Genomic DNA, 14110 nt, shown 5'->3' on the forward strand with positions numbered 1-14110 from the left:
CTTTGTCTTGTAAGTCCAATGTCTGGACTTTCTCAGTGACAGTTTCTTTTATCTGCTGCCCCCTCCCCTGTGTGTGGGCCATACATTCTTTGCATGTCTCATAATTTTTTTGGTTGAAAACTGAACATTTAAGATACTATATGACAACCCTTGATTTCAAATTCTCTCTCCCTCAGGGTTTGTTATTATTACTGTTTTTTTTGCTTTTTTACTGACTTTACTGAACTAATTCTGTAAAGTTTGTATTCTTTGTTAGGTATGGCCACTGAAGTCTCTGCTTAGTTTAGTGGTGAGCTAATGGTTATGTACATATTTCCTTAAAAGTGCAGAATCAATAATTGTCCTATTCTTTGCTACATGGCTCTGTGTTCGTATTGGGGCTCACATATTGGGGCTCATATTGGTACTGCTGTACCTTAGCCTTTATTTCCTACTTGTACAGAGCCTCAGTATCAGTCAGAAATAAGACCTTAGGATATTCTCTTGTCTTTCCTAAACATGTACACAGTCCCTGAATATGCACAGTTCTATGCATGAACAGCCTTTTAGATTCCCAGAAATACGTCAGTTTTTCTGGACATCTCATTCCCCAGCTTTGATTACCTTCTTGCTTGCCCCAAATGTTTCACTGCCTCTTGCAGGTGCAGTGTTAAACAATTTCTGCTTATAGTTTTTGACAAATGCCCCAGGAAAAGGCTGTTCATCCTGGGAGAGCTGTAAGTTAGGTCAAATAAATATAAGCCCTATGAGTAATATTTCCCAGAGAACTTCCACATAGGCCAAAAATGACTGTTTGTTTGTTTGTTTGTTTGTTTGTTTGGGATTGGGGCTTTTAAAGAGCTCCAACCCCATTAGACCCCTCCCGTGGCTGTGGGGCTGGTGGCTTTCACTGTGATTGCTGTCTGTTGGTTCTCAAGTCTGCCTTGGAGCTGAGAGGGGAATTGGTCAAGGCATGTTAAAATACCACAATACTCATGGTTTTTTACCAAAATTCAGCACTTTTTCTTGAATAAGAAGGAGTAAGTCCTCCCTGGATTGTAAGAAGTCTTTGGTTAATTTCCAGATTTCTGAAGTTTATTTTGACAATTTCTGCCAATGTTCTCATTGCATTTATAGAGAAGATTTTCAGAAGTCCTTGGGGCATCTGGGTAGCTCAGTTGGTTAACTGTCCAACTTTGGCTCAGATCATAATCTCACAGTCTGTGGGTTTGGAGCCCCGTGTTGGGCTCTCTACTGACAACTCAGAGCCTGGAGCCTTGCTTTGGATTCTGTCTGTCTGTCTGTCTCTCTCACTCTCGCACACACACAAAATAAATATTAAAAAAAAAAAAAAGTTCTTTATCTTTTCTGGTGATAGCACTCAATTTTTTTTAAGCTTATGTATTTATTTTGAGAGAGAGCATGAGCAGAGGAAGAGCAGAGAGAGGGAGAGAGAGGATCCCAAATAGGCTCCCCACTGACACTGGGCTTGATCCCACAAACTTTGAGATAATAACTTGAGCTGAAATCAAGAGTTGGGACACTCAACCTACTGAGCCACCCTGGCACCCCATCACTCAATTATTTTGTAAGGAGGTTTGAATAATAACTTAAAATGTCTTTTATATTTGTCCATGTAGTTAACCATTTGTAATGGTCCCCATTCCTTTGTGTAGATTTAGGTTTCCATCTGTTACCATTTTCTTTCTGCCCAAAGTACTTTGTAATATTTGGGTACAGGTATGTAGGTGATAAATTCTTTTAGTCTTTTTTTTTTTTTAAATGTTTGTTTATATTTGAGAAAGAGACAGAGTGTGAGCAGGAGAGGGGCAGAGCAGAGGGGGAGACACAGAATCTGAAGCAAGCTCAAGGCTCTGAGCTGTCAACACAAAGCCTGACGTGGGACTCGAACCCTCAAACCGAGAGATCATGACCTGAGCCAAAGTCAGACACTTAACTGACTGAGCCACCCAGGCACTCAGAGATCTTTCAGTCTTTATATGGCTGATAAGGTCTTTATTTCATCTTTGCATCTGTGTTTATGAGGAATACTTGTTTATAGTTTTTTTATATTTTATTTTTTGCAGTTGTGGCCCCATAAATTGAATTAGGGAGTATTCCTTTCTCTTTTGTTTTATGAAAGTGTGAGTAATTAGTATCATTTCTTTTTTTATTTTATTATTATTTTTTTAATGTTTAATTTTTGAGAGAGAGAGAGCATGAACAAGGGAGGTACAGAGAGAGAGGGAGATAGAGAATCCAAAGCAGGTTCCATGCTGACAGCGCAAAGCCCGATGTGGGGCCAAACCCACAAACATGAGATCATGACCTGAGCCAAAGTCGGAGGCTTAACTGAGCCACCAGGAGCTCCATATTATTTCTTCTTTGTGTTGGTAGAATTCAGTAATCCCATCTGGGCCTGGAGTTTCCTTTGTCAGGAAGTTTTTAAAAACAAAATATCTTTAGTACCCTTTTATTTTTTTATATATATATATAGTACTCTTTTATAGATATATATATAGATATATATATAGATATATAGATATAAATATCTTTAGTTATCCCTTTTTTCCTGAGTAAATACACCTTCATTATCCCTTAAATATCTGCTGGATCTCTAATGATACCACCTCTTTCATTCTTATGTTGTAATTTTTGTCACCACCTCCCCCCCCCCTTGGTCATTCTGGCTAGAGGTTTATCAAATTATTGATTTTTTTTTTTAAGTCAGGTTTTGCCTTCATGATTTTTCTCTTTTTTTCTGTTTTCAATTTCTTTGGTTTCTGCTTTTTATTATTTTCTTTCTCAAGGATAGGCACAGGAACCTGGACATGGGAATATATGAGTGGATTAGGCATATGCCAAAAAGCCGTACACATATAAATAGAACTCTGAAACTGGAAGTTTGAGTAGCACAGATTTAGCTTCTGAATTATGTGCTTGGTGTAGTATAAACTTAGAGTTCTCTGATTCTTTATTATAATCAAACATGGGGAACTTAAACAGTTATGTAAACATAACATTGAGTATCAAGAACTGATCAGAACTGAAGTACCTTAAATATTGAATTCAGGTCTTAACTGCTTCTCACCGTTTGAGTTTTTACCAAAAAGGTTTTATTGTGAAAATCTTCAAGCATGAAAAAATAGTACGATGAATATCCGTGTGCTTCCCATGTAAATTTAGTAGTTAACATTTTGCTGTATTTACATTTTTCTCTTTTGTGTATATATGTGTATGTGTTTATACAGTCACACACACTCCCCCTTTTAACAGCTGAATCATTTGAAAGAATTGTCACAACTTTGGGGCACCTGGGTGGCTCGGTTGGTTGAGCATCCAACTATTGATTTCTGCAGGTCATGATCCTGTGGTCATGGGATGGAGCCCCATGTTGGGCTCTGCACTGAGCATGGAGCCTGCTTGGGATTCTCTCTTCCCTTCTCTCTCTGCCCCTCTCCTCTCTCTCTCTCTCTCTCTCTCTCTCTCAAAATAAATAAACTTTAAAAAAAATCTACTCATCTAGCTTCAGGAAGTTTTTTTTTTTTTTTAATTATTTTCATTGGAAACATGTTAAATGTAGATAACTTGGGAAGAATTGACATCTTCATAATGTTAACATCCAAGTATAAGAGATGTCTTCATTTTGTTCAAGTCTAGTCTACTTAGGGGTCTTTCAGGAGTTTAAAAAATGCATCCTGATAACAGGTGTTGCATTCAAAATATTTTGTCTTTTCTATTACTGTTATAAATGGGACCATTTCTTCCATTATCTCTTCTAGCTGGGTATTTTATGTATATAAGGCTTATATTTTATATCCCATTATCATATTGATTTTTTCTTATTTAATTTTAGCACTGATTTTCTTGTATTTTCCAATCATACTGCAATTAGAGATGGTTTTACTTCTTCCCTTCTGGTTATTATGCTTTTGATTGCTTTGTTCTGATTGCGCTAACACTTTTAAAACAATGTTAAATAGTTGTGGAGATGATGGGCATCCTTGACTTATGTGTGCTTCCCCTCTCTTGGATTACCCATAAATTAATAGAAGTAAAAGTCCCTGGATTCCAAAGACTGTAATTCTAGATAAAGCTATTCCCCCCTACCCAGTAGAATCCTCTGAAAATTGCACTTATTACTTTAGAAGGTACAGTGGGGTTCTGTTAAGCGACCATTTTCTTAGTTCCAATTTTATGTAATTTTAGCCTTCCAAATAAAGTTGGGGCTTTCCGTGTACGTTTGTGGGATTTAACGTATGCTTTTGTAACATTTTTATTAAGACTCGCCCATTAAGAAAAGTCCTTTGGCATACTTTGTTCTAAGTTGGCATTCCTGTTGCCTGTTTGTATGCTCAGGCCATTGGTAAGTGGATTTATACTCTGAAAAATAGGCCAGGAAGTCATTATATTTACTTCCCCCCCCCCCATCAATAAAGCTAGCTCAGACAACATTAGAAATTATATGTATGTCTTTAAAATTATATCTTATAGGGGCGCCTGGGTGGCGCAGTCGGTTGGGCGTCCGACTTCAGCCAGGTCACGATCTCGCGGTCCGGGAGTTCGAGCCCCGCATCGGGCTCTGGGCTGATGGCTCAGAGCCTGGAGCCTGTTTCCGATTCTGTGTCTCCCTCTCTCTCTGCCCCTCCCCCGTTCATGCTCTGTCTCTCTCTGTCCCAAAAATAAATAAACGTTGAAAAAAATTAAAAAAAAAAAAAATTATATCTTATATTGTATCTATAAAATTAACTGCTTAATTTTTATAAACTGTAGGATGGAAGCATGGTCAAAGTTCTTGTTTCTATTTTTTATAAAATAGCATTAAAAATGGTATATTTAACTTACGTAGATAAGTACGTATACATGTGATCTTTAGTGCCTAATCAGCTATAGACGCTGAGTACTTACAAGTTGAAGCTGACAGACCAGAAAACTGCATTAGCTTCTCCTTTATTATAGAATTCCTCTTTGGTGAGTGTGTTATCTCCAAAGAAATGAATTAGGTTGGGGATTTGGTGCTGCTCAGTTAACTTTTTCTTTCTCCAGAGATATTCCATTGGTCCTAAAATAAGTCTGTGAAAGATGGATCACTAGAAAAACGACTCAACACATGCTTTATTTTAAATGAAGCTTGTAATTGATTTGGTATGTAAAAGAAAATACATTTCTCAGCCCAAGTGAGACATGGAGTGCTATAATGGAAAGAGAGCTCTGGACTTTGAATCTAGTCATCTGGGTTCTAGTTCTGGCTCTTTTTGATCTTGAGCAAGTTGTTTAACCTCCTTAGGTCTTATTTCCCTTCCTGTCAAATAGTAAGGTTGGCTGGTACCATCTTAAGGTCTCTTCCACATCTAGATTCTCAGATATTAGAGAACTTATGGGTATGGTTTTGATAGTTGGCCATGTTGATGCTCTTAGTTTAAGCATTTTAATCCCCATATCCCTATTTTTATTTTGACAGTTGCTTTAGGTAATGTATGTTGTGTGTGTGTGTGTGTGTGTGTGTGTGTGTGTGTGTGTGTAGTGTGTTCTAAATTTACATAAGAATAAAATACGAGTATCCTTTTAGGCTAGCACCATCTGTTGTGGAAGAGTTCTGTAGGATCTATTCTTAACTCTTGGGAGTAACAAAAATTTCCCTTTAGTTTTCATGATCTTCAGACTCAATCTAAATATAGGAACATTATCCCAATCCTATTCCTTGCTGCTTTCAAGTTTTTAGAATTCTGTTAAACAACATTTTGTCCTTTGATGGTGATCTCTTTAAATATTCAGTCTTTTCCCTTAGGCTGTTGTGTTAGCAAAACTGATGCTCTAGTTTTCAGTCTGTTAAAGCTATTATTACTTGAGTCATATCTTGATGTTTACCTTATACATTATGGCTTCTCCTTTATTCATTTGAAGAGTCTCAGTATTAAATCAGGAAACCAAGAGGGAGGAAACCAAAAGAGAGGAACCAAAAGCAGGAAAATAACTATCAACATACTTCATTTTGGAGATCATTGTTTTTTATCAAAATGTCAAAGTGAATTTTGTGCAAAATTCATTCAATTGTGTAAAACTAAATATTTAAGATTATGTTGCTATTTGGATCTGAGAAGCAGACCTTTCTTGGGTTTTCTGCATGTTAGATTTGTTTGTCAGAGTGGGAAGAAGTGTTGAATAGTTATAAGGAAAGATAAGTAGATGAGTGTGATTAAGAGGCTTCCCCCGGGCGTCTGATTTCTGCTCAGGTCACGATCTCACTGTTCATGGGTTTGAGCCCTGGTTCGGGCTCTGTGCTGACAGCTCAGAGCCTGGAGCCTGCTTTGGATTATGTGTCTCCCTCTCTCCCTCTCTCTCTCTCTTTCTCTCTTTCTCTCTATCTCTCTATCTCTATCTCTCTCAAAATAAACATTAAAAAAAATTTTTTTTAAAGAGGCTTCTCAGAAGGTGAGTTTTTGGCAAAGTTTTAAAAAGTAACTGTGGATTGATGGGGGAAAGAAGTGTATTTTCTGAAATAATAAAATTCGATTTCTTCATTAATCTTTTGTTGTATGTTAAACCATGGAATAAACTTAATGCGGTTGATTGCCTGCAATTTAAATCAGAAATTTAGGGAAAAAGAACTGTGTCCTGTCTTTAAATTCATTGTTAGAGCATAATACTGTACTTAGTCCCAGATACATGAATGATAATGAGCATCTCTCTCGGTATCAGGAGTCAGATTGATGTGTGAAACAGGTCAATCTGAAAGTTTCAGAGCATAAGATGTAATCTAATTAAATATACATAGTTTACATCTTTTCCTTCATAATTGAAAATGGTTGACTTGGTTAAAAAAAAAACATAGCTTCTTAGCTGCGAGACTCATTTCTGTGTCCAGGTATTTTCAGAAATAAAGGTTTATAGTATTGGCTAAAATCATAGCACATTTGATGACCAATTCCTAAAAAAATACTCCGATGAACACGTAGGAAGAGCATGACAGTCATAGAACATTTCTTTTCAAAATTAAGGGAGGTACTTGATGTCAAATTCTCAGAATGTCAGGTTCTATTCAGAAGGTATGAAAAGAAAAAAGACTTAGCCTGTGTATTTTTGCAAAAATGTCTTAAGGTTTTTTATTTTATATAGCGGTCCCAAATTTGTTTTTAATTAGCAAACACTTATTTGTAGTTTATTATATACTAATGATTTTTATTAGTGCTTTACAAATATTAAAATCCTCATAAAACCCTAAATATTTTCATGTTTTCATAAGAGCATAGTTTAAACGCTAAATTATGCTAAATATTAATTGCTAAATATCCATTTTTTCTCCAGTTTATTTAACAAAGCTAAGTTAGGCAACAAACTGCATTTAGTTTAAAATGATGAAGCTTTTAACCTCATATTTTTTAGTGAAAAATCACTGCTCAATGGTTGCACTAAAATAGTATGTTGTAAAGGCTTAAGTATTTTAATAATGGACATTTAATAGAAAGACATTCTTTATTACATATGTTTGTGATACGGAGAAAAACAGACCTAGACAGAGAAAAGGAGGCTTACTTGATGTCACAGCATTTATTTTGTCTTACTTGCTTTTACATAAAGCAATTACTTTGGAACTTTACAGCATATAGATTTGAAATGGATTTGAAATGATTATCCTTAAGAAGCATAATGCATCACGGTTTTTTTATGGGAGTTCTTAAAACTTCTCTATGTGGAGGGAGGTAAAATCTACCTCATATTTGTAGGGAAGGGGCTTTTACTTTTTCCAAAGTATTTTCTACCTTTATTGTTTTTCTTTTTGGTCCCTCTGAGGGCCTCTTTAGGTTTCTTGGGTGTAGGTACTGAGATTGTTCAGGTTTTGTTGTTTCTGCCTTTGCTTTGCAATTCTCTCACAATGACAGAATTACAACTAGTTATCTCTCTGATATGTTTGATATATGTGAGGCTAGACAGTTCTCTGGAACTACTCAGGAAGACTCAAAACTTTATTCAAATGGGTATCTTATTTGATTATTGAATAGATAACTTTGAAAAATAGATACTAATTTGAATGTTGAATAGATACCTATTCAAATAAGCATTTACCAGGGTGCCTGGGTGGCTCATCCACTGAGTTTCTCTTTTTGTTGTTGTTGTTGGGTTTTATTTATTTATTTTGAGAGAGCACATGAGCAGGGAGGGACAGAGAGAGAAACCCAAACAGGCTCCATGCTCTCAGCACAGAGTCCAATATGAGGCTTGAACTCATGAACCATGAGATCACAATCAGAGCCCAGCTGAAATCAAGAGTTGGACACTTAACTGACTCAACCACCCAGGCGCCCAAGCATCTGACTCTTGATCTCAGCTCAGGTCTTGATCTCAGGGTCCTGAGTTCAAGCCCTACTTTGGGCTCCATGCCGGGCATGAAGACTACTTAAAAAAAAAGGCGGGGGGTCGGGGGGGCGGTATTTACCTATTGTATCCTGCCCTCTACTGTCTGTTCAGTAAACTATACTGAGTGTTGTCCCTAAGTTATTTCTGACTTTAAAGGCTAATACAGCAGAAAATAAATTTTGCCTTTGATTTTACCTTTTGGTAGAACCAGTAGATTGCGATTATCTGACATATTGTGAACACCTTTTAGAGAATAATGCTCTGTATACATTTATTATTTGGAAGATGCAAGGGAAAATCTTTAGTATAGATTGTGTTTCTCACATTTGAGTTAAACCAGATACACACACCTATAGTGTTACCCTTAGTGGACGTTCAGTAAATACCTGTTAAATAAAGAGACTTGGATTCTATTTCTAGCTTTGCTACTAAATAGACAGTTTTCCTACTCTGCTGTTCATACCCTTTTAGAACTCAACTGGTTGGCATTTTTCTAGGATAAGTTACAGAGCCAAAAAGTACAAGGAGTCAAAACACTGAATGTTTTAAGAGAAAACAGCTGGCAGTGACATGATGTGCTGTTCTGAAGGTAGAAGATGAGATCTCATGTTTGCTGCCTTGAGACAAAATGGCCAGTTTGGGGGGAGAGAGCATGGTTTAATCCAAGTGTCAAACCAGACACATTTGGCAGTATTAGTTCTGTCATCAGGAACATAGCTTGGTATAGGGTATAGAGATTGCCCAGGGACTGGAGGTATGAATAGCTCAAATTTATTTGGCTCTGGGCCAGTAAGGGAGTGGTTAATTTCATGGCCTCTTTAGAACCATTTTGAGAATAATTTCTTTTAAATTAGTATTCTTTCTGCTCTTAAATATAGAACATTGAATTTTGATGTACACCCTCTCCTTCCCACCACTGTGTCATTTACTTTCCACCTACTCTTACCCAAGACTCCATCAAGCTTCAGTTTTCTTTTTACTTATTTTTCCATCTGTCAAACTATTTCTTACCTATGGCTCCATATAAGATTAAGAATGGCTCTGTATGTCAGTGTGAGATCAGTGATCCTAGGCCAGGTAAGTGTCTGGGTGCAAAAAACTTACATCATACTTGTTCTAGCTCTACTACTATGTGACGTTCTCTAAGGAGCTATGATGCCTTTTACAGCAACAGAGGAGTGGACTCTTGCCCTCTTTTTTCTGCTCCTTGTAGTCACGAGTTTCTCCCTTGGTTCATTATCAAGGATCACCTGTTTCAGTCCTATTTTCTCCAAAGAGTGAAGCCCTGATTTCTGACCTTCTCCCTCACTACTTTCAAAATAAGCTCCTGTATAGGTTTCAGAGAAAAGTATTTACACTTTCTTGACTGAAGTGCAGGGGATGCTCCTATGATTAGGTTTCTTCATATGGAGCTGGTGGTTTGACTGTTCTTTGGACACCACAAAGCAGTCTTTCCCTTCTTGGGGATTTCTCAGTTCCTACTTTCTGGCTTCATATGTCCAGAGTCCTGAGAGTCCAGCTAATGTTGCTACTTCATTTTTCCTAATATCTTACCTCTCTTTATGTCATCCTTTGACTTTTTAAAATACTGCCGTTATTGTTTGATGAAACCCTTATTGCTATTTTTCTGGGTAATTTTTAAAGTCATCCTGGGGAGAAGGCATAACTGAGTTGAAAAGAATTACTAACTTGTCAATGGACATTTTGGATAGAACCTTCTAATGTCCTCATTTGCTCTTGTAGTTCTAAAATAGGGAAATTTCAGGGGCCCCTGGGTGGCTCAGTCTGTTAGGCGTCCAACTTCGGCTCAGGTCCTGATCTTGCGGTTCACGAGTTTGAGCCCTGTGTCGGGCTGTATGCTGACAGCTCAGAGCCTAGAGCCTGCTTCGGATTCCGTGTCTCCCGTGTCTCCCGTTTGCTCTCTGCCCCTCCCCCACTCATGCTCCGCCTGTCTCTGTCTCTCAAAAATAAATAAAAAACATTAAAAAAATTTTAAATAGGGAGATTTCAGAATGCAAGAATTAACTAGTAGGCGGGGCACCTGGGTGGCTCATTTGGTTATTGATTGCAGCTCAGGTCTTGATCTCATGGTTTCAGGAGTTCAGTCTGTGTCAGGCTCTGCCCTGACTGCTCAGAACCTGCTTGAGATTCTCTCACTCTGTGCCCATCCCCACTCACGCTCTGTTTTTCTCAAAATAAATGAATAAACTAAAAAAAAAAAAGAATGACTAGTAGGCAAACTTGTAGCTATAATTTTGATGAGTGAATCAAAGAGAACTGACCAGATCACTTTTAATACATTGTTTATAAATTTTGGTTTTCATATCAGCTTTTTATTTTTCTTCTCAGTCGCTTTAGGTCGTAACCAGCCTTTGAAAAAGGAGAAACCCAAATGGAAAAGTGATTATCCCATGACAGATGGACAACTGCGCAGCAAGAGGGATGAATTTTGGGATACTGCACCAGCTTTTGAAGGCCGTAAAGAGATTTGGGATGCCTTGAAGGCTGCAGCACATGCTTTTGAGAGCAATGATCATGAACTGGCACAAGCAATCATTGATGGTGCAAACATAACATTACCACATGGTAGGTTTGGTGGTCCTCAGGGACAAAGGGGAACATAAGCAGCTCCTTTCTAATAACAAGAAACCAAATGGGAAGTGTTCATTTTACTTGCTGTGCATGATTCTCCTCCCTGCACACACCCCCCCCCACCATCAAAGAGGAACATTTGTCTTTGCTTCTTTGTGGATTTACTTTGTGTGTGTATGTGTGTGTATTTTTTTTTTAAGTAAGCTGTGCCCAACATAAGGCCTTGAACCCATGACCCTGACATCAAGAGTCACATGGTCCACTGACTGAGCCAGCTAGGTGCCCCAATATATGTATTTTTTAATATCTAAATATCTTGGGTATGCCTGGGTGGCTTAGTTGGTTGAGCATCCAACTCTATTTTGGCTCAGGTCATGGTCCCAGGGTTGCGGGATCAAGCCCTGCATGGGGCTCTGCACTGAGCACGGAGCCTGCTTGGGATTCTCTCTCCCTCTCTCCCTTTGCCCCTCTCCCCCACTTGTGTGCTTTCTCTTGCAAATAAATAAAAATGAAAGATTTAGTATTTTTAATCTCATGAAAGAGAATGCTTAATAACCTCTATTTTCTAACTTACATCCTCAGAAACTTCCTTGTTCTTCATCAGGGACCCTCCACCCCCTACCCCAATCTTTTAGAGCTTCTACTTTATTCCTTTCCTATGAGCACTAGAGAAGTAGTCTCAAATTTAGATCTCAGAAGCCTTAGAGACTCAGTGGATGCTTCTTTAGTCTTTATACTTTCTCATCAAGCCTGTTTTTAGCAAAATGAAAAAAACTAAACATAGAAGTCACATATTTTGTTTTTTTAAAGCATTTTTTTTTTTTTTTTTTTTTTTTTTTTTGGGGACAGAGAGAGACAGAGCATGAACGGGGGAGGGGCAGAGAGAGAGGGAGACACAGAATCGGAAACAGGCTCCAGGCTCTGAGCCATCAGCCCAGAGCCCGACGCGGGGCTCGAACTCACGGGCCGCGAGATCGTGACCTGGCTGAAGTCGGACGCTTAACCGACTGCGCCACCCAGGCGCCCCAGAAGTCACATATTTTGAAGGACAGTTTTCTATGGTTGCAGGCCTGAGCATTATGAAGAACCTTTTTCTTTTGCTTAGGAATGTGACTCTAGGGACCACCATTAGCTTTGAGTATTTCCAGGAACACATATCTGCTGGACCCATGCACATCCTCTTGCTTGGTCTCTTTGATTAGAAACACTTCAAAATTTTTCATGGTATGCTGAGCTTTAAGTGTTAATTTTATACTGTATTTATAAAATTTTTCTCTTTAGTTTTTCAAATTAATATTTTTCCAAGTTAGTCCTGTATATAATCACCTGCGTTCTTCTGTATCCTTTTCTGTTCATTTATATCTTCATTGTTTCTTTTTCTTTTTTTTTTTCTTTTATTTTTTTTAAATTTTTTTTTTTTTCAAAGTTTATTTTTATTTTTGGGACAGAGAGAGACAGAGCATGAACGGGGGAGGGGCAGAGAGAGAGGGAGACACAGAATCTGAAACAGGCTCCAGGCTCTGAGCCATCAGCCCAGAGCCCGACGCGGGGCTCGAACTCACGGACCGCGAGATCGTGACCTGGCTGAAGTCGGATGCTTAACCAGCTGCGCCACCCAGGCGCCCCCATTGTTTCTTTTTCAATATCTCCCTTTTTGTCTACATTTTCAGAACACTGCTTTTCACTGTTTAATCATCTGCTTTATGTCCTTTGACTCCTTTTCAAATAAAGGTATTTTAACTTTAATAAAGATAGTATCCTTCCCAGTTTTCCAAATCTCTGTTAATTTTCTGAACTAACAGTGCTTCCAAGAAACTTTTAAAAATACATATTCCAGGGGCACCTGGATGCCTCAGTCTATTAAGTGTCCGACTTTGGCCCAGGTCATGATCTCACGGTTTGTGAGTTCGAGCCCCACATTGGGCTCTTTGCTGTCACCACAGAGCCTGCTTCGGATCCTCTATCCCCGCCCCCCGCCTCTCTCTCTACCCCTTCCTCACTCATTTGTGCATTCTCTCTCTCTCTCTCTCTCTCTCTCTCTCTCTCTCTCTCTCTCTCTCAAAAATAATAAATTTAGGGGCGCCTGGGTGGCTTGGTAGGTTAAGCATCCAACTTCAGCTCAGGTCATGATCTCATGGTTTGTGAGTTCGAGCCCCACATCCGGCTCTGTGCTGGCAGCTCAGAGCCTGGAGCCTACTTCAGATTCTGTGTCTCCCTCTCTCTCTGCCCCACTGTTGCTCACACTCTGTCTCTGTCTCTCTAAAAAATAAACATTAAAAAAAAATTTTTTTAATAATAAATTAAAAAAAAATTTTAAATACATATTCCATAGCTGTCCTGTTCTTCATTATGAAAGCTTATTAGCATAGGCTTGTGTTAATAACATTTATTGAGCACCTACTATATATAGATTACTTTTTCTGCACAGATGGAAAAATTATCCTTCCTACATTTAAAAAATGTTTAATTGAATGTCATTTCAGTATGACTCTTTAGTCCTGATTTTCATGAATACCCTCTAAATTCTTTACCTCTTATAATAATTGGGGTGGTGGACATAATCTTGCTCTGTTACGTCTTTCAGTTCTATATCTTGTCTTCAGATACTAACTTTATGGGCACCTGGGTGGCTCAGTTGGGTAAGCATCTGACTCTTGAACTCAGCTCAGGTCTTAATGTATAGTTTGTGAGTTGAAGTCCTGTGTTGGGCTCTGTGCTGGGCGTGAAGCCTACTTTAAAAAAAAAAAAAAAAAAAAAAAGCTAGCTTTATATAAAGGAAAGAGTCTTCCTTTATAATTACTTTTTACATTCCTTCTGTTTTTAATACTTATAGCCTATATTTTTAGAGCAGTATTTATTTATTGTTTGCATAGGTTTGCAAGTTGGGAGTAGGGGATTGGGGGTGGGAAAGAATAATTGTTTATCTGTGATTGCCTTAATGTAGAATAAGCCTGAGACCCAGAACCTTAGAACTTTGACTTCCCTTACTTTGTACTTATCATAGTTATCTATAGGAATATCTGATTGTGTTCTATACATTATGGCCTGTTTACAGGTTCATGGAGACAAAGTAGCTCTGTTTTATGTAAGGCAAGGGCCTATGCATTATTTTATTGGATATGGGCTCAGATCTCTTTGCTTATTCTCTGCTTTAGTATGAAGGAATCAAACTGATGTTTGATCT

General features: G+C 38.1%; 1 protein-coding gene across 4 annotated transcripts in view; it reads left to right on the top strand.

Moving 5' to 3' along the window:
* The window catches only part of UBTD2 (ubiquitin domain containing 2), a 64240-nt gene that overhangs the window by 30728 nt on the left and 19402 nt on the right, over positions 1 to 14110 (top strand). For 3 of the 4 annotated variants that reach the window (XM_043595965.1, XM_043595981.1, XM_043595972.1), the window contains exon 2: positions 10684 to 10920. The exons of the other annotated variant lie outside the window; for it this stretch is intronic. In XM_043595965.1, the coding sequence (XP_043451900.1) occupies positions 10684 to 10920 (237 nt within the window). The remainder of the gene's footprint in view (positions 1 to 10683; positions 10921 to 14110) is intronic. 4 annotated transcript variants of the gene reach the window in all.

This window comes from Prionailurus bengalensis, chromosome A1 (assembly GCF_016509475.1).
Source record: "Prionailurus bengalensis isolate Pbe53 chromosome A1, Fcat_Pben_1.1_paternal_pri, whole genome shotgun sequence".
Taxonomy (NCBI): domain Eukaryota; kingdom Metazoa; phylum Chordata; class Mammalia; order Carnivora; family Felidae; genus Prionailurus; species Prionailurus bengalensis.